We start from the raw sequence: 26695 nt of genomic DNA on the forward strand, positions 1-26695 counted from the left end.
CTCGCTGCTGTTTAAATGTTTGAAAAGGAAGATTAGATATAAAAAACGTCAAACATAGACTCAGTCTGCCTTCACATTTGATATGAGGCCAGCACGTATAGTGGCCTCAGCAGGCTATTACTGAAATACACGTGCTATATCATAAACTATGATATAAACAGGGAGGTCCTATTAACATGTTTAGTTTTAAAGGACACCTTCCTGCCTTTAGTCTCATTCATGAGCAGTATTAGTTTTCTTCTAACATCCAGAAGTCTGCACAATGTGTTTCATAGTTTGTAACAAGCCTTTGACAGGTAAACATAACATGACCGAAAAAGCAAAAAAAAAAGAAAAAAAAAGAGAGAGAGTGTTGACATAAGAAGAGAAAATGCTCTCAATTATGGAGACAGACAAATGGTTCATTTATGTTTGATGTGTGTTTATTCCTCCCTAAATATCGTCGGTGAAGTTTGCCATGCACGTAAGATTTTCCTGCGCATTTTTATACCTCTGCCAACAGAGAGAGAGAAAAAAAATCACATTCTAACAGACAGCTGGTGCTTAGAATACAGTTGAATAACTATTAAAAAACAGATGATATTTAGATGATAGTTCAGTCTAACACATGTGCCAGTGAACCATTAAACGTCTGTGAAACTATGCAGTTATGAAACGTAACTTTAACCTCAGCCAAACCGATTTGCTCAGTTGTAAATAAAACAGCGAAGTAAATGTGACCCGACAGACAGAACCTGAGTGAATGAAGTCCAGCGTTTAACCACTGAGAGCTAAAACTCAGCTGAGGTTTGAAAGCTGTGTGCCGGTGATTGGACATCAGCCGCTGATAAAGCTGTTCGCCTATAAAGTGCTCTGTAAGGAAACGAGCTCCAGCAGCTCTGCGCTCGGGGAAAATACTATATTTACTTATCTTGTGCAGAAAAATGCGCTGACATTGCGTTATATCGAGCACCGGCTGCCCAGTTAAACTGTGACTATCACCAGGTAACGTAGGCGTGTTTCTTGAATTAGCAGCAGGTGTTAAACAGCTGACAGATGAGGAGGAGGATGCATGCAGGTAAACTGAGGGTCTGTTGAGCTGATCGCTGGTTTCGTGAGAAAAATGTCAGCTCGTTCTTTATGTTACAGAAGCACAGAGACACAAGACCAGGCGGAAAGAGACGATCGTTCGGTGAAAATGAGAATCTGCGAATGCAACATGTGGAACACGGAGAGTGGAATATGTAAACAAACCGGTTAACGTAACCCCCTCGGTGCACTCTGCATGCTAATTGTTAGCAGAGCTAGTGAAATCTCTGAAAACATCTGAGCACTTTTGCAAACATGTTCTATGTTGACAACCTGACCAGACATACGTCGCGACTTTCGCGGCTAAAACACTGTTAAAAGTGTAGCTGGTGACAGAAAAACGGGGTATTTTAAAACTACACCACCACCATTGCTGCCTGTGATTTGATCTGCATTCTGGGATAACTGGCTGCCCCAAGTCTACACAAGCAATCGATTTTCTAGGATCGACCTGTTTTGACTTACTTTGCACGGCAACCAATCAAATGTTAGAGAAGCTGCATGGGCAGCGTTAACCCCGCACCCTGAGTTTGATGGGTGAGGCTGACAGATAAAATTATTTCATGACGAGAGCCAGGCGTCAGGACTGCCAAAATGAAATAAATAAATATATCATTAAATAATTAATTAAATGTGTCAATAATTAATTAAATGTGTCAATAATTAATTAAAATGTGAAATACATCAATAATTAATTAAATGTGTCAATAATTAATTAATTAAATGTGTCAATAATTAATTAAAATGTGAAATACATAAATAATTAATTAAATGTGTCAATAATTAATTAATTACATGTGTCATAACTATTTATTTAATTAATTAATTCCAATTTTAATTAATTATTGCCACATTTAATTAATTATTTAATGGTGTATTTAATTAATTCATTATGGCAGTCCTGGCGTTCCATATATCTTAGCCCGAATGAGACTATTAACTCTTGCAGCACCGGGTGTTCATATTTTGGTTCAAGTGAATTGATAAACTTCTTGAAGGCTCACACAGTTGTGTAGATATCCCCGTCCTGTTGTCTCGGGATGCATCACACTGCCTGGCCTGGGGTTAGATTCTGTTTCTGGGGATTAGGGTTGAGTGTGCTCCCTTACCTTCTCAAGGTAAGCTAGGTTAGCCTTCTTGTGCGAGCTTTTCAAGTGCAGTTTAAGGATTGTGGGATTTTTTTCCTTATAGAAATGTCCCTCATAATTAGGGATGGGTATCGTTTAGGTTTTATCCGATACCAGTGCCAAATCGGTACTTTTTAAACGGTGCCGGTGCTCAAACGGTGCTCAAACCGGTGCTTAAAGAATGGAGAACACAAAATTGGTCCAAAAACCTCTCATGTTCAGCTGTTTTTTGTAAAAAGATAACAATGTTAGCCTTTTCTGCAGCTATGGGGCACATATGGCATCACTCTTGGCTGGAAGCAGTGCTTAAACAATGGAAAAAACACAAACTTTGTCCAAAAACCTCTCATGTTTAACTGTTTTCCACTTTTTCTTTGGTCATTTTAGCCTTTTTGGCCAGGGTGAAGGGAGTATCTGCCATCAAACAAGAGGACAGCCGCATGTAGCTATGATGATGTTTGCTAGTTCACCTTACATGCATTAATGTAATAACGTGGTTAGCCTACTCAACGTAAATTACACACGAACAACATTAAGCTACTCACGCAGAGAAGAACGGCTGCTGCTGCCATCATCATCATCATCCTCATCATTTCTGCTACACTGGCAGGACTAGGGGCCAGGACTCTCCTCTTCGTGTTTTTGGGGGATGTTGCATAACAGGCAACCCACCCGCAGTAGATGTGCTCGGTGTGAGGTCTCGTAGCAAGCTATCAAATACGGCACATTTCTGGGCTTTTAAAAAAAATGCTATGCGTCGCCAGGTGTTTCATCAGATTTGAGGTGTTACCTCCTTTGACAGTATCACAGTATCACCTTAAAGCACTTGTTGCAGGCTGCTGAGTTTGCATATTTTGCTGTGAAGTACAGCCAGACTTTTGACCGCTTCGCCTTGGGCATTTTTAATCTGTAGCTCTGCTCTAAAGGAACGTACGTAACTGGCCCACCTACTATCCTCGGAAACGTAAAATGATTGGCTAGAAGTGTATCACAGCTCAGGAAAAAAAAGCACCGAAATAAAGCACCGAAATGTGCGCTGCTTTTCGGTCTGGTTACTACCGTTTATGTCAGAACCGACACCGGTACCCATCCCTACTCATAATTTGTCGCTTTCCACTACAAGACACTTGCTTTATCCAAAACACAGTCATATTCAAAGTAATCCCAAATTGGACCTCTGCGCTTTCTCCTGACTTTTCCTGACATGATTTTTATAAGACAATATTATAAAAATGTTGTTACACTCCATATATTTCTAGACATAGCTCTATATTTACCACCATACTGTAATAAACTGTTTGACCCAAATTTAACACATGAGCATCCTGATAAGGCTTTTTATTTGAAAAAAAAGTGAGTTTTTCCCCACTGCTCCACAAACTGACCAATTAGGCCTAACCTGATAGTTAGACTAATACCTCTTTTCCCCTTTTACCGACTTGATTCTACTCTGTCTTGGTCATTTTCCTTCGCAAATGAGTACAGTGTGTGAGTGGATGGGTGGGTGGGGGGGTGGGGGGGGGGGGGGTTGAGCAATGTGGCAGAAGCTCCCATTATGTAATATGTATTCAACACAAACAAAGCAATGGAGGATGTCAAGGCGATGGTATACTGCCCCTCTGACTTTTCTTTTTGTCAGACTGAGGAAACCACGGTGTTGGGTTTTGTGTTGCCCTTTCCCTCATTTCCAGGTTTCAAATATGGAAGTTTTGATTTTTGCAGTCTACTGATGTCACATTTTTAGATCAACTCAGGTTGCTTGGAACGCCAGCCGAGTAGGTACTAAACAAAGTATCTGGTATACCACCTAATGGAAAACGCTAAAAATAAAGTTGACCCGAGTAAGCACTCAGAGGGAGAATTAGAGAACCTGAAGATGATTTCCCAAAGCTTCAATCCATCATCCCTGTAGTAGAAATTTGGTACATCTTTCAGCCCACGTTCTGCAATATCATCTGGGATACAGAGGGAGCTGTAGGTCAGGGAGGATAACGATTTCTGCAGGATTGTGATTACACCCTTTCCACCAGAAGCTGCATACTAGAGAACAGATACAACAAATACAAGTGAGAAGCAAATACTGTACACAATAGTAAAAAAGAAAATGTTGTTTAGGTTTTGGTCTGTTCAGTGTGTTGGTCTTTTCGTACCCGAGTCAAAACTCCCGTCTTAGATATTAGAAGTTGCCGAGCTAAGACGTTAATCTGAAGTGTGTAGCGAGTGTGAGGCATCAGAAGCTGGCAGAAAGGGAGAAATTTATTAGTAAGAAAATTACTTTTTCCTTGCTTATTTGATGATTTCAACGCAGTCATGTGAAAAAGAATTTTTAAACAGGTTTCTATGCAGTCTTGTGAAATTCTTACTACACTGTTACCTCTTAATAAGAGGGCCAGTGGCACCCAGTTGCTGCTGATGAAATGCACAAAGCCAAGAGGTTTTGAGAGATGTTTTTGAATTTTGTTTAAGCATTGTATTTTGGATTATCTTTGTTTTAGGATTCTGGTCTCAGTATAGTCGCAATTCTTTTTAGTTCAGTCCTTTATTACAGCTCTGTGTTTCCTGTTTGTTTTCTCTGGACTTCTCAGTTTTGTTATCCAGGTCTTAGTTTTGTTTATATTCGATCTCATATTTCTGTTATAATGCCTCCCGTGTTCCTTGTGCATTCTTGTGAAGTCACTCTCGTCTCAGTGTTTGTTTACCTTTCTGTTTTTGTTTCAAGTCTATGTTTCTGTTCATGCATTCGGTTTTTTCCCATTTTATTTTGGTGGTCTTTTGTCTCTGGTGCCTTGTGTTCTCTCTCTGGCTGTTTGAGAGTTCCTGATTTTTTTTTTCTCAACTTGAGTTATTTTTATAATGTTCTTTGGACAAATGAGACTAAAGTAAAGATGTTTGATGACAATGCACAGCACCACATTTGACAAAATGTGGTGCTGTGCATTGTCAGCACAAAGACCTTGTACTAACTGTTAAGCAGAGTGATGGAGAAGTGATGAGCCAGAGGAACTGGACACTACATTAGTGCTGCTGCATTGACTTTCCACATCTTTTCCTTTTTGAGAAATTGACTGGCACTAGTTAGTGCTATATTCAACTCCAAGGCACAAAAGACTTAGACTTAGCCTCAGTTACAGTGGGGCAAAAAAGTATTTAGTCAGCCACCGATTGTGCAAGTTCCCCCACTTAAAATGATGACAGAGGTCAGTAATTTGCACCAGAGGTACACTTCAACTGTGAGAGTCAGAATGTGAAAAAAAAATCCATGAATTCACATGGTAGGATTTGTAAATAATTTATACGTAAATTAGGGTGGAAAATAAGTATTTGGTCACCTCAAACATGGAAAATCTCTGGCTCTCACAGACCTGTTGTCAGGCGCAGTGGCCCGTGGAAATGGAATGAACTCAAGTGCAGATTCAAACCCGGAGGCCAGGGGTGAAGTGTAACGAAACGAGATTTTATTTTACAATGTTCAAAAGCTAACAGAAAGTGCAGACTAGAATCAATGAACATAAACTAGATGTCTGAGGCGAGAGAAAATACTGTGATAATAACTAGATGGCAGGGATATGGAGTGCAGGTACTGGGCAGGGGAAACTGTGGCGGGCCAGGGCACTGAAACAGAGGAGAGAGCAGTCAGGGGAATCCCACAGAAGGTTGCGAGTGAGTCTTAGGATAGTGCACTGATCTTTCTTACAAACTTGCAGGTGAGGGTTGCGTGGAGAGGGGAGGCAGGAGAGGTCCAGGTGGGTGCTGCATGCAATGCAGGGAGGCAGGCAGGAAAGAGTGGCAGCTCCGAGAGTGATTTCCGGCGGCAGCAAACTGGTATCCAGGAGAGCTTGGTAGGTGGGGTTCCGAGGCTGACGAGAAAAACAGAGATACGATTAATACGTATGATGAGTCACCAATGAATTGACGTGAGGCCGAGAACTGACTAAAGTTGGCAGATAATCTGGCGACGACCAGTTGAGTGCGCCGGTCATAAATACTGCTGGTATGATTGCCATCAGGTGAGGAACAACAAAGACTCCACCCAGTGGGGAGGAGCTGATGCTGTGGAAAACCACCCAGACCACGACACTACCCCCCCATCAAGGGTCGACCCCCGGCGACCGAGCCCCCCGCGGCCCGCGGCGAGCCCTGTAAAAAGCAGAAAGCAAAGCAGGATCCAAAATCAAGGAACGAGACACCCAGGACCGCTCCTCAGGCCCATAACCCTCCCAGTCCACCAAGAACTGCCGGACCCGCCCCCGCCGACGGACGTCCAGAATGCGCCGGACCGTGAAGGCAGGATGCCCACCCACGAGCCGGGCGGGAGGAGGGGGAGCGGAAGGAGGGCACAACGGACTCACGACCACCGGCTTGACCTGGGAGACGTGGAAGGTCGGGTGAATGCGCAGTGAGGAAGGCAGCTTCAACCGCAGCGCAGAAGGGCTGAGGACCCGCTCCACCTCGAAGGGTCCAATGAAACGCGGGGCCAGCTTACGAGACGCCACCTTGAGGGGAACGTCCTTAGCAGACAACCACACCTTCTGCCCAGGGGAGTAGGCAGGGGCTGCCCTGCGGCGACGATCCGCGTACAGGGACTGGCGAGCAACGGACCGGCACAACGACCGACGGGTCAACCTCCACGCCCGCTGACAACGTCTGAGATGGTGTTGGACCGAGGGAACCTCGAGGTCGGCCTCCTGGTCGGGGAAGAGAGGCGGCTGGTAACCTATGGAGGCTTCGAAAGGCGAGAGGCCAGTAGCAGACGACGTAAGCGAATTGTGAGCGTATTCTGCCCACGGCAGCAACGAGGACCATGAGGCGGGGTTGGAGGCAGCGACACAACGGAGGGTGGCCTCCAGTTCCTGGTTGAGCCGTTCGGCCTGCCCATTCGTCTGAGGATGAAATCCTGAGCTCAAGCAGGGTTTTGCCCCGAGAGCGGTGCAGAACGACCTCCATACCCGTGAAATGAACTGAGGGCCCCTATCCGACACGATCTCGAGAGGTATGCCGTGGAGTCTGAAGATCTGCTCGGTCATAATCTTGGCGGTCTCTGTTGCGGTGGGGAGTTTGTTTAGGGCGACGAAGTGCGCAGCTTTAGAGAATCTGTCTACTACTGTGAGTATGGTGGTTTTACCCGAGGAGGCGGGAAGGCCAGTGACGAAATCCAATGCAATGTGAGACCAGGGGCGATGCGGTATAGTGAGGGGTTGCAAAAGTCCAGCTGGGCGTAGTGAGCTCGTTTTGTTGCGTGCGCAGACAGGACAGGCAGCTACATATTCTTTGACGTCTTTATCGATAGTCTCCCACCAGAAATACCTTTTAAGGAGTGAGCCTGTCCTCCCCCCACCCGGATGGCACGCAAATTTGCCCTTGTGGACCCAATCGATCACCTTAGGGCGAGCCCCGGTGGGGACATAGCGTCGGTTCGGAGGGCCCGTGCCGGGGTCTGGCTCCGTCTCCAGCGCACGGCGGATGTCCTCCTCCACGTCCCAGGCGACAGAACCGATCCTGACTCCTGCTGGCAGGACGGTGGGTGCATCAGACGGGTCACACACAGGGTCGAACTGGCGGGACAGGGCATCCGGCTTAGTGTTGCGGGTGCCTGGTCGGTAAGAGATGGAAAAGTTAAATCGAGTAAAGAACAGGGACCATCGAGCTTGACGTGAGTTGAGCCTTTTGGCTGTGCGTAAGTAGGTTAAGTTCTTATGATCAGTCCAAATGGTGAATGGATGCTCTGCTCCCTCAAGTAAATGCCGCCATTCCTCCAGCGCCAGCTTTACAGCAAGCAGCTCCCTGTCTCCAACGTCATAATTCCTCTCCGCAGGTGAGAGGCGGCGGGAGAAAAAGGCGCAGGGCCGAAGCTTAGCAGATGGACCTGAACGCTGGGACAACACCGCCCCGACCCCAACGCCTGACGCGTCTACTTCCACGATGAAGGGTTTACTATGATCAGGATGGATTAAGACCGGCGCAGAGGTAAACAGTTCTTTCAACCGGGAGAAGGCGGCGTCGGCCTCCGGATTCCAATGGTAAGGCAGCTTAGAGGAAGTTAGACGAGTTAGGGGAGCGGCTACCTGACTGTAATTCCTGATGAAGCGGCGGTAGAAGTTCGCGAAGCCCAAAAACCCCTGTAAGTGTTTTCGTGAGGTTGGTAGTGGCCACTCCGCTACTGCCTTCACTTTAGCCGGATCTGTCTTCACCTGCCCCCCTGCAAGAACGTAACCCAGAAATGACACAGACGGTGAGTGGAATTCGCATTTCTCGGCTTTGACGTATAACTTGTTCTCCAACAACCGCTGGAGTACGGTCCGGACATGGACTCTGTGTTCCTTGAGGTCTTTGGAAAAAATCAGGATGTCATCGAGGTAAACGAAGACAAAACGGTCCAGAAAATCCCTGAGGACATCATTCACTAGGGTTTGAGAAACTGCAGGTGCGTTAGTGAGGCCAAATGGCATGACTAGATACTCGAAATGTCCTAAGTGTGTGTTAAACGCTGTTTTCCACTCATCCCCCTCCCTGATTCTGACTAGGTGATATGCGTTCCTGAGATCCAGTTTGGTAAAAATGGTGGCCCCATGGAGGGGCTCAAAAGCGGAGCTGATGAGCGGTAATGGGTATTTGTTTTTAACTGTGATGTCATTAAGGGGCCGAAAATCGATGCATGGACGGAGTGTGCCATCTTTCTTACCCACGAAGAAGAAGCCAGCACCCACGGGGGAAGTTGAAGGTCTGATGAGTCCAGCCGCCAGTGAGTCTCTGATGTATTCTTCCATGGCAGCCCGTTCAGGGCGTGACAAGTTGTAGAGGCGACTGGAAGGCAACGTGGAGCCGGAAAACAGGGTAATGGCACAATCGTAAGGGCGATGGGGTGGCAGGGACAGTGCCTTGTCTTTATTAAAAACTTCGGATATGTCATGGTATTCGGGGGGGACCGCAGAGAGGTCAGGGGTGCGGTTCTCCTTGCTAGAGGGCTCGGTGGCCCCTGGTGGGGCAGCTGAGACGAGACAGTTAGCGTGACAATATGAGCTCCAACTCACGACCCTCTGTCCCACCCAATCCAGGTGAGGATTATGATGCCTTAGCCATGGGAAACCTAAAATGATGGGCGTGTCAGGGGATTGTGAGGTGTAAAAGATCAGTGTTTCTCTGTGGTTGCCGGAAGTGATCAGGGTAACCGGTGCAGTGCGATGAGTAATGTGAGAAAAAACCTGATCGTTTAATGCCCTAACTGGAATGGACGGATTTAACTCAAAAAGAGGGATCTGAAGCTGTTCAGCAAATCCCCTGTCAATCAAACTCTGCTCGGCCCCTGAATCAACCAGCGCTGATGAGACGTGGGCTCCCTGACCGAGTAAGAGTGTCACAGAAAGCAAAAATCGGGGCTTAGCGTTAACCCTGGTACCGCCCACCCGTACCCCCGGATCTACCGGCGGGCGGTCTCTTTTCCCTTCCGAGGGCAGGAAGAAATCAAATGCTCACCGGAGCCACAATAAAAGCAAGAGTGTGAACGGCGGCGCCTCTCTCTCTCTTCCACCGTCAGCTGGTAACGCCCGATCTGCATGGGTTCCGGTTCCGGCTCACCACCCCCTGTGCCAGTAATGGGAGCGGACGGCTGAACCGGAAGCGGTGGCGGGTGAGAAACGACCGGAGATGACCGCCGCAAAGGCCGACGGGAACTGTAGTCCCTCTCCCACTCTCGCTCCCGCAACCTGCTGTCGATGCGAAGCGTGAGGGAAACCAGCTCCTCGAAATTAGCGGGCTCGTCCCGGGAGGCCAGGTGGTCCTTCATCTCATCATTGAGAGAGTGAAAATACACCCCATGCAGAGCCTGATCAGACCAGCCCGCCTCAGCGGCGGCGATGCGGAAATCGATCAGGAAGTCCGCAATGCTCCGCCGTCCCTGACGAAGATGCAACAGCTTCCGCGCCGAACTGCGTTCAGAGGTCGGGCGAGCGAAAGTTTTCTTAAACTCACTCAGAAAATCGTCATAACGACAAGTCGGTAACGGATGTCTAGCTAAATACGCCTCTGCCCATGTAAGGGCGCGCTCGCGCAGTTTCCCGACTAAATACGAAATCCGCACGGTTTCAGAAACAAACGAGCGGGGTGAGCGCCCGAATGCTAGCTCGCACTGAAGGAGGAAACCGCTACATCCTTCCCGGCCGCCAGAAAAAGGTTCCGGCTCCGGGGAGGCGGCATCGCGGAACATCGGCGTCTGCAGGGGCTCAGGATCCGCAGCGGGCTGAGGCGGCGGCGGCGCGGATACCGATGCCGACGTACCGGGAACGGGTTCGGGCTCCGGGGCAGTGGCTGACTGCAGGGTCTGAACCGCGGACTGCATCTTCTCTTGCTCGTCGGTGAGTAAGTTAACCTTCGCCAGGAGAAACTGGAGCGCGTCCTCGTGAGAGCCAAGAATGGCGCCCTGTTTTGAGACGGCTGTCCGGATTTGATCCGCTGAGTCCATACACTGGCCAGATTATACTGTCAGGCGCAGTGGCCCGTGGAAATGGAATGAACTCAAGTGCAGATTCAAACCCGGAGGCCAGGGGTGAAGTGTAACGAAACGAGATTTTATTTTACAATGTTCAAAAGCTAACAGAAAGTGCAGACTAGAATCAATGAACATAAACTAGATGTCTGAGGCGAGAGAAAATACTGTGATAATAACTAGATGGCAGGGATATGGAGTGCAGGTACTGGGCAGGGGAAACTGTGGCGGGCCAGGGCACTGAAACAGAGGAGAGAGCAGTCAGGGGAATCCCACAGAAGGTTGCGAGTGAGTCTTAGGATAGTGCACTGATCTTTCTTACAAACTTGCAGGTGAGGGTTGCGTGGAGAGGGGAGGCAGGAGAGGTCCAGGTGGGTGCTGCATGCAATGCAGGGAGGCAGGCAGGAAAGAGTGGCAGCTCCGACACGGAGAGTGATTTCCGGCGGCAGCAAACTGGTATCCAGGAGAGCTTGGTAGGTGGGGTTCCGAGGCTGACGAGAAAAACAGAGATACGATTAATACGTATGATGAGTCACCAATGAATTGACGTGAGGCCGAGAACTGACTAAAGTTGGCAGATAATCTGGCGACGACCAGTTGAGTGCGCCGGTCATAAATACTGCTGGTATGATTGCCATCAGGTGAGGAACAACAAAGACTCCACCCAGTGGGGAGGAGCTGATGCTGTGGAAAACCACCCAGACCACGACACCTGTAACGTCTTCTGTAAGAAGCTTTTCTGTCCCCCACTCGTTACCTGTATGAATGGCACCTGTTTGAACTCATCATCTGTATAAAAGACACCTGTCCACAGCCTCAAACAGTCAGACTCCAAACTCCGCCATGGCCAAGACCAAAGAGCTTTCGAAGGACACCAGGAAAAGTATTGTAGACCTGCACCAGACTGGGAAGAGTGAATCTACAATAGGCAAGCAGCTTGGTGTGAAAAAATCAACTGTGGGAGCAATCATCAGAAAATGGAAGACATACAAGACCACTGATAATCTCCCTCGATCTGGGGCTCCACGCAAGATCTCATCCCGTGGGGTCAAAATGATCATGAGAACGGTGAGCAAAGATCCCAGAACCACACGGGGGGACCTGGTGAATGACCTGCAGAGAGCTGGGACCAAAGTAACAAAGGTCACCATCAGTAACACACTACAACGGCAGGGAATCAAATCCCGCAGTGCCAGACGTGTTCCGCTGCTGAAGCCAGTGCATGTCCAGGCCCGTCTGAAGTTTGCCAGAGAGCACATGGATGATACAGCAGAGGATTGGGAGAATGTCATGTGGTCAGATGAAACCAAAGTAGAACTTTTTGGTATAAACTCAACTCGTCGTGTTTGGAGGAAGAAGAATACTGAGTTGCATCCCAAGAACACCATACCTACTGTGAAGCATGGGGGTGGAAACATCATGCTATGGGGCTGTTTTTCTGCCAAGGGGACAGGACGACTGATCCGTGTTAAGGACAGAATGAATGGGGCCATGTATCGTGAGATTTTGAGCCAAAACCTCCTTCCATCAGTGAGAACTTTGAAGATGAAACGAGGCTGGGTCTTCCAACATGACAATGATCCAAAACACACCGCCCGGGCAACAAAGGAGTGGCTCCGTAAGAAGCATTTGAAAGTCCTGGAGTGGCCTAGCCAGTCTCCAGACCTCAACCCCATAGAAAATCTGTGGCGGGAGTTGAAAGTCCGTGTTGCTCGGCGACAGCCCCAAAACATCACTGCTCTCGAGAAGATCTGCATGGAGGAATGGGCCAAAATACCAGCTACTGTGTGTGCAAACCTGGTAAAGACCTATAGTAAACGTTTGACCTCTGTTATTGCCAACAAAGGTTATGTTACAAATTATTGAGTTGTATTTTTGTTATTGACCAAATACTTATTTTCCACCCTGATTTACCAATAAATTCTTTACAAATCCTACCATGTGGATTCATGGATTTTTTTTTTTCACATTCTGTCTCTCACAGTTGAAGTGTACCTCTGGTGCAAATTACTGACCTCTGTCATCATTTTAGGTGGGGGAACTTGCACAATCGGTGGCTGACTAAATACTTTTTTGCCCCACTGTACCTTGTACAGTGGATGCACCATGGGCAGGTTACGCAGCAGTGAGACTGTAAAAACCTCAGCCAGCAGGTGTGTGCGTAGCAGGTGAACACTGACTTCATAGAAGTTGAAATCTGCACTTCTCACAAAGATTTTGGCCATCAACCAGTCATACTCAGAATCAGTAGGAAGGAAGATTGGGTTGTCCTTTGCTGGTTTCTGCTTTAGCTGAAGAAGAAGGAAGAGATATGCTTTTAATTCATTGCATTTGATCTATTATCCTCATTATTTGATGAATAACCATATTTTGGTTACTTATTTAGGTGAGTTTTGTCATGTTCCTGGGTCTTGACTCAGAGGGTTAAGTGTTTTTGTCTGTGTCCCGCTCCGGACGCTTGGCATATGTCCATATGATAGTTAAACTCATCCCATACTGTTTGAGTTTAGCAGAATTAATTTTTCGTTTAATAATGTATTGCTGATTGCTTTTTTGATGGCCAATTAAATTATGCAGTCACATTATAAATAGCTGCTATCTGAGCATCCCTCTCTTACTTACCTGTTGCCCTATACATCCAGGTCTCTGCTCATGTGGCTTCCGTAGCTGTCACAGGTAGGAGTCATGTTTACGCCGCTGCTTCCTCAGTCTGTATTGGTTACACTGTAGCTGATTGATTCTGCTCATGCTTTTGTAGAAACTTCCTGCGGATGCTTATATTCTCAGAAATATGTGTCTCAGTAAGATGTGGTGTTTATCCCCTTGATTCTGTAAGTTTCCCTACTTCTGGGCCCAAGGTCTTAATGCATTCATTCAGGCTGCTCTTTTTAATGTGCTGTAACACTTTGTATCTTGTTTTATTTAATATAATGAAGCCTCATCATTGGGGTAATTGGCAACCTCTCTGGTTTTTTATTAGCATCATTTATATGCAGCACATGTTCAAGCTCAGTTTTTAAAACCTTATGATGTAACTACAGTCAATGGGCTAACAGTTTACCAATACACCAAATATCTGAATGCTTCAGAGAAGAGTCAGAGCTCAGGATCAGCAATTTTTCAATTTCTCATAGTGATCATCCAAAATATGTAGTAGTTAGATATTACTGGCTAACCTTGGATTGGGCATGGATAATCTCAGATGTTCTCTTGACTCAAATTTAGGCAATGTTCAGTATCTTCTCCCAGCAGGGAAATCGGGGACCCTCACATTGTCTTTTTTTGTTTTGTTTTTTTTGTTTTTTTGCTTTTTTTTGGGGGGGGGGGGGGGGGGGCTGATGCTCATCCTCCATCCTCAATGTGCTATTGTTTATATTTTTCTAACCATAGGTCTATAGGTAGCCACCACGTAGCAAACCATTATATGCCAGCTAGCCCAATTTCAATAATGCTACAAACATTGCTGCTGTTTCGTTTTCTGCCGTGTGTTCTGTTTCTTTTTAGAAATCCATTTGTGTTCTTTTTTGCTTTGCCTTTTATGGGTTTTTTTGCATCTTAAGAAGAAAGTGTGCCCTCTTGATGCATGCTAAATCATTCAGGTCTGAAAAAACATTTCATCACTCATCCAAGTGACTTCTTCAGTCACTGCAGGTTTCCCCAACTTTATAAACAGTACATTTGCACAATAACTGAAACTAGCACCACTGAATGAACAATTGGCTGACTCAGTTCCTTGATCATGATCATTACTATGCAAATTGTCATGACCACTTAATGAACAGTCGCGGTGCAAAAGTACTGTTTATAAGTTTGTGGAAATCTGCAGTCAGCTGAGCCTGAAGAAGTCACTTGGATGGGTGATGAAACATTTCTCCCACTGAAAACGCTACGTCCAGATGAACAGAATCAACTTTTTGATCCTACCTAAAGACAACATAGTGCCCAGAAATCTCCGATGACACAGGGACAATTGGGGATTTCCCTGAAGGAAGTTTTTTGATCTCCAAAAACCTTTGTCTGTTCTTAAAAAACTTCTAGCTGCAACAAACACTAAGTTGCACTGGGGTGGTCTACAGCTTAGTACAAAGGGGTTGGGCTCAGAATTGGAACTTCCAACTCTGAAACCATAGTTCACAGTCAGAAAAGGATGGATTGCACAGATCACTGCATTAAGATGAAGATAGAGGTAACTTCAAAATCACATGCAAAGAAACGCACAGAGGATTAACAGCAGATGATCCAGCAAAGTCTACAGGGAGGTCAGGCCTATTTATGCACAAGCACACACATAAACACACATAACAAGTGAAAACTAACACAAAGCATATGCAGGAAGTCAAACTGATGTTGGACACAAATGAAAACAAAATAAAAAAAAGGAACAACCCAAACCTGAATTCAGATGGCCAAACATCAAGTACAGAATAAAATAAACATGAAGAGTCTGAGGATGAACAGAAGGCAGAGGAGGGGCGGATAATAACACACTGAGGGAGCTGAACACTCAAAAGATTACAAACTCAAACAATAAACTGTGGTTTAATACAAATGTAGCCAAGTGTACAAGTATACAGATAATAATATTTTCTACTTTAGTTTAAAAAAATATCAGTTTAAGGTGAAAAAAGAGCTCTAAAAATTTCTTTGAATGCATGTTCTTTGTTTATATTTATGTTAAAACAAAAATGTTATTGAGTAGTTTAATTTCATTGTTTACACAGTTTCCTGTTTTCTGCATGTAGTGTGCACTTTAATTTGTTCATTTTGGTGATTTGTGTCATTGCATATTTTGGTCACCAGGGGGCAGTGCTTAAGAGTTTACTGCAGTTTTACCAAAACTTAGAAAAAATGCATCTTGGGAATTACTGTTTTTTACAAAAAGGTGATATCATTGGCAAGAAATCAATGATGCAAAGGACCTGCACGTGCACCTTAGGGCGGCTATTTTCTGTGTGTAGGGGATAAGTTGTGATATCATATGTGTTCTCCAGTATCCAGGTGAGCTGAAATATTGCTGTGGAATCCAGAGGCCACTGCCATATTTCTTCTTTGTATATATTTCATTTATTTTACCTCTTTTATTTCTCTGGTCCATTTTTGATTATTCTGTCTTCACCGAAAACAAAAGACTGCACATTAAGAACCCCAGTAATTGTGTCCTGTGAGGTTATTCATTTCTCAGGCTATACAAATAAGGAATTCAAAACTAATATTTTAACAGTAGAGCAATCTAGGTTTGTACTCAAAGCTCATTTTAAACTGAACTGTGAACAGGAAGTCAAAAAATACAACAAGAACTAATGCTCAGATTTACTTGTATGATAAAAGCACAACTGAAAAAGACTAAAAATGATCAAAACGTTCAAACACTAGAATAATAAACAGGAAACTGACATACATTGACTAAGAGTCCAAAAATCAACACAAGAAACAGACTAGAAACCATTCTTGTTTTTAAGTGTAGTTGAATATATTTGATTTCCGGTGTACTCACCGGTACATTTTTCGATTATTTGGATTTATTTGGATTAATTGGATTATTTGGATTTAGATTTGAATGAACAGGAACATTCACACTCAGGACCAGATCGATCTCTGCCAGGGATTGACTTGCAACGCTTGTCCTCAACTTTTGTTATTTCAGCTGAATGTGTTCTCACGTCTTCTTCTCAGTGAGCTGCACTAGCGTAACTGTTTGAGCTATTTTAGCCTACCTGTTCGTTGCTCCGGCCGGCTTGGCTCCTTTTCCTCCACATAATCGAAGATGTGGACCAAGATGTTCCTGAGCTGGTCGGCACTATTTTGGATTCTCCTGATGCTCGTCTACCATCCTACGGCTGGACTGCTCCGCTATACAGCCGCTGAGCTCCTGCGCCTTCGCGGGCAGCTATCGGTCCCGTCGCCGGCGGAGCTCCACTACCACCCGGCATCACTTTCCAGCCTCGCCGGAGATACATCCATCGCGGGTCCCGCAGGATTTTCCATAACTCCAATGGAACTAAATCATTCTGGTCTGCTACTCGCCGCACTCGCAGGAACCCTGATCGGGCTGTTAACCATCGATCTCTAGCCCACCTGCCCAGGGCGCCCACCGCGATTAGCAAAAAAGAAGATACTCCACTCAACTTCGGTCTTCTAAACATTCGTTCATTGACAAGTAAGGGACCTCTCACCCAAGACCTCCTATCTGACCGTAAGTTTGACTTTTTCTGCTTAACTGAAACCTGGCAACAACCTGATGACTTTTCTCAGCTAAAAGAATCTGCTCCTCTGGGGTTTGTTTACTTTTCTAAACCCCGCTGCTCAGGTTGTGGGGGTGGTCTCGCAATCCTTTTTCGCCAGCACTTGAAAGTCCTGCCAGTTAACGTTGATACCTTTAGTTCTCTAGAGGTCCTTGCATGTGAGCTGACTGGACCCATTCCCACCATCATAGCTACTGTATACCGCCCCCCCCCAAACCTAACCCTGTCTTCCTCAGTGACTTTGCTAATCTACTAACCCATCTTTCATCTCTCTCCCCAAATGTGATCTTGGTGGGAGATTTCAACATTCACATGGACAATAATGACCTTCTGCTCACCAGAGACTTTTCCTTCTGTCTCGAAGGCTCTGAATTTAAACAATTTATCGACTTTCCCACTCACTCTAAAGGACACACCCTGGACTTGGTCTGCTGTTCTGGTCTTACTCCCTTGAATCTTTCTGCTACTGAAATCCCCATAACTGACCACTTCCTCCTTTCATTTAACCTCACTCTCTGCTGCTCTTCTACCAAGCCAACCCGTCTCATCTTGTTCCGCAACATCAAGAACATTGATATGGACATTCTCACTACCAGTTTGGACAATGTTCAGATTCCGGACTTCTATTCTACTCCTTATGATTTGTTGTTATATTATAATAATTGTCTATGCACTGTCCTTGATTCTCTGGCTCCTGTAAAAACCCACTCTGTTTCCTTCGCTCGCTCTGCTCCCTGGTTTACCTCTGACCTCCGAGCTCTGAAGGCCAAAGCTCGGCAGATAGAGCGTAAATATAAGAAATCTGGTTTAACTGTTGATTCAGAAATCTATAAATACCACGTACTTCAGTATAAAGACTCCATCAACAAGGCCAAACAAAGCTTCTACTCTGGTATTATCAGTTCTTATGAGGGTAATACAAGGACTCTGTTTTCAGTTCTCAACAAACTAATTCAACCCCCCAACGCTTTACCACCACACTTCTATTCCTCTGAAACCTGCAACTCCTTGATGCTGTTCAGGACTACGAAAATCAATAACATCCACCAGCAACTCAGATCAAATGTTGTGTCTACGCCCTCTCCAGAACCTTTTCTCCTTTTTGAGCCGTTTTCCACTTTTCATCTTCCTGATTTATCTGATATTTCCGAGTTCATATGTAAATCAAAGCCTGCCACATGTCATGTTGACCCCATGCCCACAGGGCTTGTGAAATCCTGCCTCTCTTCTTTACTCCCACTCATTTCTGCTATCATTCACTCTTCTCACACCACCGGTATCGTTCCCTCCTTATTGAAGACTGCTCTAGTCACTCCTATACTGAAAAAACCTTCTTTAGATCCTAACAACTTTAGCAACCTCCGTCCGATTTCCAATCTACCCTTCATTTCTAAGATACTCGAAAAAGTGGTTGCAGCTCAACTTCATTTACACCTGGTTAATAATAACATCTACGAGAGATTTCAATCTGGTTTTCGCTCATGTCACAGTACCGAAACTGCTCTACTTAAAGTCACTAACGATCTTCTAATCGGAGCTGACTCTGGTCTTCTCACCATTCTCGTCCTTTTAGATCTGAGCTCAGCCTTTGACACCATTTCTCACTCTGTCCTTCTAAGCAGACTTTCCTCTCTCGGCATCTCTGACACACCCCTCGCCTGGTTTCAATCATGTCTCCTCGACCGTTCCCAGTTTATTCAACTAAGATCATTCCGCTCTCGTCTATTCCCCGTCACCTCTGGTGTACCCCAAGGCTCAGTTTTAGGCCCTCTTCTCTTTATAATATACATCCTCCCTCTAGGTACCGTCTTCCGCAAATTTGATCTTCAGTTTCACTGTTTTGCTGATGACACCCAGTTATATCTCTCTTGCAAACCTGATTCCTCCCTCCCACCTTCTTCCCTTACAGAGTGTCTATCCGAGTTAAAATCCTGGTGTACCTCTAATTTTCTAAAGCTCAATGAGGATAAAACTGATATCCTCCTTATTGGCACCAAATCCAACCTTTTGAAGGCAAACCATTTCTCACTTACCATCGATAACTCCACAGTTTTCCATTCTACTCAGGTTAAGAGCCTTGGTGTCATCCTAGACAGTTCACTTTCCTATAAATCTCACATCAATAATCTCACCCGTTCTGCCTACTTCCATCTACGTAACATTAACAGATTGCTTCCTTCTCTTTCCACCTAGTCTACGTCCATTCTTGTCCACAGTCTTGTTACCTCCCGTATTGACTACTGCAATTCTCTTTTGCATGGTCTCCTCCAAAAATCCCTCCATAAGCTTCAACTGGTTCAGAACTCTGCTGCTCGCATTATCACCAGAACCCCCTCTTACCAGCACATCACCCCTGTTCTTCAGGAACTTCACTGGCTGCCTGTGAAATTCCGGATAATTTTCAAACTTCTTCTGCTCACCTTCAAGGTCATTCATAACCTCGCTCATCCTTACCTTTCTGACCTGTTAACCACCACCTGTTCTGCCCGTTCACTTCGTTCTTCTTCTTCTATCCAGCTTACTGTATCTTCCTTCCGCCTCACCACCATGGGAAGCAGAGCTTTCAGCTGCTCTGCTCCCAGGCTGTGGAACTCTCTGCCCCCAGAAATAAGAAACATTGGTTCTCTCCCCCAGTTTAAATCCCAACTCAAAACTCATCTGTCCAAATCTGAATATTCACTGTGAATCCACTGTTTGTTAATTTCATCTTGTGCTTTTATTTTATTGTTCTTATTCTGCCATTGTTTTACTAAGTGTTTTATCCTATTGTAAAGTGTCCTTGGGTGACTTGAAAGGCGCTCATAAATAAAAATTATTATTATTATTATTATTATTATTATTATTATTATTATTATTATTATTATTATTATTATTATTATTATTATAATTATATAACATCGTGAAGTATGAGCAATGTTTGAGTGAATGAACTTCTGATGATTTGTTACCTGTTACTTGAGTTCGATGAGCGCATAAAAGATGACTAATATCATCTATGTGAGTCCAGTTTTTCTTTAACTCAGCCATTTCAATCAGTTCCAACTCTACCAGTCTAGAAAAGAAAAACATTACTTATTATGATGCTTATAATTTCATTAGATGTGTAGAGATAAAAAGAGATGTGTAACAGGACATGAATACTTCACCCTGTGACTGCAGTGTATTTCATCTCTGCTGTCTTGGTCAAGGAAAAATGGACATCATAGGGCAGAGACTGAATGCTGTTTCCCTTAATGCAGTGCGGTATCCCCTGTGCATATACATCCCAGCTGGGCACGATAGCGATAACAGAGTGGTGAGTGGAGAGCCTAATTACCAATGTATCTGCAGTCTCAATGAAGATTATATATAAACCTAACACACTTAAATTTTACATGATATTTTTTATAAATCCTGGTGGATTTTATGTGATATTTATTTGTTTCCATATTTCATTAATATACACCAAATTTTGATTTCAGGCAACTTAATGTTAAGATGCAAAATGTAAAAATACTCTAATTTCTTACCAAAAGACTTTCTGTCGCTGCTTAAGTTCCTGCTGCCGACTGCACCCACCAAGATGACTGTTGCTGTCATCAAAGATTCTGAGAGCTTCATAAAAGATTTGAAAAAGATAAAAAATAGTATATTATCATCTTTTAAAATACAGTATCATTGCAGTTTTGCTTGATCACCTTTATTGCCTCTTTATTGGTTATCTTTTTGGGTGTCATTGAAACGTATAAATAAGACAAGCACATTTCCACAAACCTGTCCCCTCTCTGAAGCAATAGACCTCACTGTCAGTAATCCAGTGGTAGATGGGGAAGTGGTAGGTTTTGTTTGTAGGGGATTTCACTTCCACCTTGGCAGGATACCAAGAGTCTTGGAGAAACCTTTTCTGTTTGTCTAACTTTATCATCACCAGCTTTCCAAGGGATTTGGGGCAGGACACAATAAAATGAGATACCTGGAAAAAACAAAACAAAAATAAAAACAAAAGATCCACATCACATGTAGTTTTAAATAGTTTTAATATGCAGAGGGGTTTCAGACTCACTTGCCCTCTGAAGAAAGATGGTTTCCAGCTTGTGAGATCAATGCGTTTGCTCTCTCCATCTGTCCCGACCAGTGTAATGTAGACGTTATTGAAAGTGGAGGCCAAGGCCAGATTGCCAGTGAACACGGTCACTTCATAGTTAATCATTGTCACCCTTAAAGTAGAAAAACCCAGATGAAGAGAGAATTTTAATAACCATTCTCAGCATCATTTGACCGAACATTTAATTCAAATTAGTACTTTATTCCATCATAAGTTGCAGTCCAATTATTGCAGATTGAAATAGTTTCATAAATAATCTGCCTTATCTCAGCAAATGAGACCAAGAACATCCTCTGAAGAAATGTTGATATGAAAAAAGTCACCGCTAATATCTTTATGTTTTATAGGACTGCTCAGTAAGCTGCATCAGTCATTGCTGATCACAAAAGTATGAACCGGCAGAACCTGCAAAAACTATGCATACTACAGAGTTAGAAGGGAATTATCGTCAAGGACTGTTTTATTAAATTAGAATGAATTATGCATTTTATCCTTGTCTCTTTTCTCTCCTTCTTCCCCTCTCATCTCTCCACTGGTTGCTGCAGATGGCTGCTCCTTCCTGAGTCCTGTTAGAGGTCCCTTTCATTTAAGTTAGTTTTTATTCCCTTCATCTTTACGTTGATCTGTATTTTGAAATATTGATGTTCCAGAAGGAGTTTGATAAGTAAAAATCCTGAAAAATTATTAAATCGTATTAATTTTATTCTGTAAAATCCAAATGCCTGACTTCCTCTTCTTATTGAGTTCATTATGGCTCCAAGAGACATTTCTGAACAACTTGGGATGTTCAATATGGTAACTGCACTTGTGAATGTAGCTGAACAACAGTGAAAGTCTTAATTTATTGAGCCATTTTATCTCATTCAAACCTGAGACAGATTTCAAGTTGAACAGCTTCTTTAATGATGGGATTAGGCTATGGTGGCAAGGTCAGGTTCATAGACGTATTCTTAATAGGTGAAGTCAGTGCAGTTAGATAAGTGGTGGGTGCAGGAGTCCAAGCAACCACTGAGGTGTTTCTTTTTATTTTTTAAGGAATATTTTTGTTTATTGCATTTTATTATAATTATCTTATCTCACTATCTTACTTGGCTTCTTAGACTAACATTAAGTGCAGATAAGATGTCTGCTTTAGTTGTGGGGCTGACACTCTTTATATCAGTAACAGTATGCGAGCAGGATAACAATGACAAACAAAAACATCAGCTGCATAGTTCAAGTGTGGTGCTGATATGATCAGTTCTGTCACTTATACTATTGTCGTTTAGCGATAGACAACACGTTCTCACTCTCAAAGCGTCACATTTTACGCTAGGTGACAAATCGTCAACATATCACCAGTTTAAAAAGGTTGTGTGTGTGTGTGTGTGTGTGTGTGTGTGTGTGTGTGTGTGTGTGTGTGTGTGTGTGTGTATGTATATATATATATATATGTATGTATATATATATACATATATATATATGTGTGTGTGTGTGTGTATGTATATATATATATATATATATATATATATATATACATACACACACACACACACATATATATATATATACATATATATATATATATGTGTGTGTGTGTGTATGTATATATATATATATATATGTGTGTGTGTGTGTGTGTATATATATATGTATATCTCTAAATATACGAAAAGTAAGTTTTTGTTCCATATGATCGGGTTAAACAGTCTGACTCACAGAAATAACATATTGAGACATTTATATTTGACCAGGTGCACAGAAAACATCCCTGAATCGACAAAACTCGGTCATCTTATCGTTAGACACCGTCAAAGTTAGTTCACAAACGCATACATTTGCTCAATGCTAATTATATTTTGTTGTCACTGGGAACAGAAAGAGAAAACGTTCAGACATTTTTGAACACACACTGAATAAGGCTCTGTGTGATGCATTTCACACAGAGCCTTATGTGTTCAAAAATGTGCGCACTCAACATTACTGTCATATTCATTGGGGGTATCCCCGGGACTGTTTTGTTCTTTCCACGTTCGATCCATTATTCTAAATCAGCAGCCTCCTGCACTCTACCTGCAATCTGCACACTGCCGTGCCTCGACTTCTCTGTGAAGGAAACCAGCTTACCTGGAGGGGGAGCGGAGAAAGCTGCGAGGAATTCAGAGAGATGTCTGCACAGCCAAAGCGAAAACGCACAAGAAAATCCGACTGAAAAAATCCTGGGTGATTACTTTTATAGTGTCGGAGAAGGTCACACGAGGAGGAGGGGAATATTTGTGGAGGAAGTTTCAAAAGTCGGGGGGCGGCGGGGGTGAGCTGAGTTAAATATTGGAGGTGCTGAATAGATGACTTAATAAAAGTGGACATTAAACATTAAAGAAAGAAAGAAAGAAAACAAGAGCGGAGCAAAGAGCACCTTTTGTGTCAAAAGAAAATCCGAAACTCACTGGAGTTTTGAGAAATAGCCAGCGTCTGCAGGATAGTGTCAAGAAAACAAACTGTTAGTGAGAATATCCAGCAAGAATGCAACATTTAATGAAAGTTAAGATAATGAATAAAAAAAAATCACACCAATCTGTTGGTTTATTTTGTTTTTAAGTCAAAAGGTTATGCGCTATATAACAGCACAACTTTTCAGGATGATTTTCAAGAATAGGTGCCACCACAGCTTAACAGACACAGACTGAAGTCTACCACTAATGATAGTCAGCACAGTCATTCTCACAATGTCAAAAATACCCAGCAGGAGTGTGAGAGACACAATAATGGGGCATTGTTCCTCGATTTTAAACTGAAACTAAAACACGATGAGTTTCGTTTTTAGTCATTTTCCTGGAAATGTGCTAGGCGCCCCTGTGAACAAAAGGTCATCAGCGCATTTCATGGCAAAAGGATTACAGGAATCTTTTGCCATTGCTTGGTATTTGACTCATTCCGTCAGCCATTAGATTATATATTTAGACTGCTTAGCTAGGCATAATGATGTTTCAGTATATTATCTGCTAACTGTTTTGCTTAGAAGGATGAAACTTCCTGGAAAAAGATAGTGGGAATTGCTCTCTGCCCAGCCAAAGCTTGTGGGACAGAAAGCTGTTATAACCAAAAGATACACAGAGTTGTGTGTGTGGAGGAGGTATAAAAGAGGAGCTGAGACGTCCCAAGGGCAGAGCTGGTGAACTGTGATGTTTGATATGTGTGTTGGCTCTCCTGTGCAGTAATAAGTAGCTTGATCACAGCTGTTTCCGTGTTGCAGACTTTATTTACAAAATTCCACGACAGGAATTAAGCACTTACTGATACCTTACTAATGCTTAATAGTGTGACATTATTATAAAGTGTTACCTTTTATTTCAGTAGTGACAGATTACTTTAGTGATGGAAATAATTATTTGATATCTTTGGAACACATTGTGTGTTAGTTTGTGAAAAAAATGTTTTGTTCAATTTACTACATTTTTTTATGACAAGTGGTTGCACGAAATAAATTTGTTTGAATCCAGAAATATTTTTTAAGTACACAGAATTTAATTTAAGCGAGTAAAGCCAACATATATTTTTAAGCTACTTTAACTTAACTGTTGTGGATACGACTTAGTCAAATAATATTAGTAATTCCAACTAACGTCGTGTTAAGTGTACCAGAATAATTTGTTTCCTTTAAACTTATGTCCCAAAGTTATATTCAAATCAATCAAATTGTTAATTTCTCTCTATTTCAATTAAGTAAATTTTACTTAAAAAATATTGCTTACCCTGATTTGTAGTTCTTTTTAATAACGTCAATAATGAAAACTACAAAATTCTTTCACATCTTTTATTAATGCAAAATTTTTTGCAAACAGAATAAGAATCCACATCTAAGGGAAATTGATGTAATTTGTATAATACAAATTACAAAACTTTTGCCTATGAACTAATAGCTTTAAAAAGCTCTATTCAAATAAAACAGAAACAACAGACAAGAGAAATGTTAACCAATGTTTCTCTTCCTCTAACAAAGAATAAAACACTGCCAGCGGTATAAAGTATCACAATTAGAACCCTGCATCCACAAAAGTAACCAAAGTTTCAGACTTGCTGTTCTGCGATCCATATTTAGAAATTGCATTATTCACAAGAGCACCAGTCATTGGTAATTTACATAACAGCATTTTCTGGATGTGTGGTTTTAGAAATCTTCCTATCCAGTAGCAATTTTGTTCTTCAGCCCAAGGACTTTGGGGGAGAGCTTTTCCCCATCCAATCCCATCAACACTTTCTGAATGAATTCATAATAGTGCCTCAATTCCTTGGGGTAGGCTAGGTTTAGTGCATAGATTACTCCAAGCATCAATGCACAAGCTTGGGCCCGAGATCCAATGTTGTCCATGACTATCTCCCCTTCAACAAATATTCCAATGTCATCATAATGTCCATTTTGTCCATCCTCCTTGTTGATGACATAAATGCCCATGGTGTGCTTCTTTAGGTCTGTCTGGATGTCATCTCCCTCAATGTCCTAAACATTTAATAAAAAGGTAAAAGAAAAACAATTAACTCTACAATTAAATTCCAATCTAGTCGTTTGTGTGTGTGTGTGTGTGTGTGTGTGTGTGTGTGTGTGTGTGTGTGTGTGTGTGTGTGTGTGTGTGTGTGTGTGTGTGTGTGTGTGTGTGTGTGAATATCTATCTAAAAAGTGTGTGTATAGATGACTTGCTAACAATGACTTCAGCCTGTTTAAAGAGAGTTGATTAAACCAATTTGGAAAAAAACAACAACGATGTCTGACATTCGCAATAAGTAAATTTTATCATAAGTCAGTTCAAACATAGTAAATAAAATTTATATATGAAAATTTCAAAATTTAGATTGCTTTGCCGGTCACCTAAAATAGCTTATTTGACTCACCAGTTACCTGCCACTTAAGACAAATGAAATCCAAATAGAATTAGCAATATTCAGATTTACCTCTTGCATGATCTGCAAGTGGTGGCAAGTTTCTGCCCAGAAACACCGCCCTTCTTCTGGAAAACTGTCATCAGCTGAGGTGTAATTTTGTCTAACTGTGCCGCGAAGGTCGTCTCCAGTTGAAGTGTTGTAATACGCTGGAATTCAGCATTTACCTGTATGACACACACAGAGAAAAAAAGAAGACTGGTGCTTAATCATTGGTATGATTATTTTATTTATTATTTCTTCATTAAATGCTACAATGCAATTGCCATCACTTCATAAAGCATGATTAGCATATGGGTTAGTATACAGTGCATGAAGGATGTTACTACTGTTAATCAAAGAAGAAATGAATGGCATCAGTCCATTTAGTGGGTTTAAAGGGTTTTAAAAATCAGATATTTTTCTGTTTTAGGTGGTTGGCAACACATTTTCCTGTGCTCTTTGTCCGCTGGTGGGAGTGTCTCACCTGTGAGGTCAGCACCTCTTGGCGGTGAGAGGTCTTAGGGGTTTTAGCTTGACCCATTTATTTTTTATCTTATGAGCAACAAAGTTTGTTCGTCACATTTTTAATTTACATTTGTTTAGCACATGCTTTTAACAATCTGAGGCTAACTAAAAACTAATAGCTAAATAAAAGGTTTTAGGTTAATTCAGAATTGATAATCTGATTTCACTCTATTAATTATTGAGATGATTAATCAATCATTTCAATAATCAAACTCACTATAAAATAGTTTGGGCCCTATATGTAGTGCAAACTTACTTAAACAATCCAATATTT

At 42.9% G+C, this 26695-nt stretch overlaps 1 protein-coding gene across 1 annotated transcript in view; it reads right to left on the minus strand.

Moving 5' to 3' along the window:
- The window catches only part of LOC113017865 (hydroperoxide isomerase ALOXE3-like), a 33652-nt gene extending 10487 nt beyond the window's left edge, over positions 1-23165 (minus strand). Inside the window, exons 1-9 of the mRNA XM_026160972.1 lie at positions 23107-23165; positions 20959-21112; positions 20670-20868; positions 20426-20510; positions 20063-20185; positions 19872-19968; positions 12762-12965; positions 4346-4432; positions 4066-4235 (exon numbers count right to left, since the gene is read on the minus strand). Of these exons, the coding sequence (XP_026016757.1) occupies positions 4066-4235; positions 4346-4432; positions 12762-12965; positions 19872-19968; positions 20063-20185; positions 20426-20510; positions 20670-20868; positions 20959-21105 (1112 nt within the window). The 5' untranslated portion in view covers positions 21106-21112; positions 23107-23165. The remainder of the gene's footprint in view (positions 1-4065; positions 4236-4345; positions 4433-12761; positions 12966-19871; positions 19969-20062; positions 20186-20425; positions 20511-20669; positions 20869-20958; positions 21113-23106) is intronic.
- Positions 23166-26695: the final 3530 nt, after the last annotated feature.

The sequence above is a fragment of the Astatotilapia calliptera genome, unplaced genomic scaffold (assembly GCF_900246225.1).
Source record: "Astatotilapia calliptera unplaced genomic scaffold, fAstCal1.2 U_scaffold_24, whole genome shotgun sequence".
Taxonomy (NCBI): Eukaryota; Metazoa; Chordata; class Actinopteri; order Cichliformes; family Cichlidae; genus Astatotilapia; species Astatotilapia calliptera.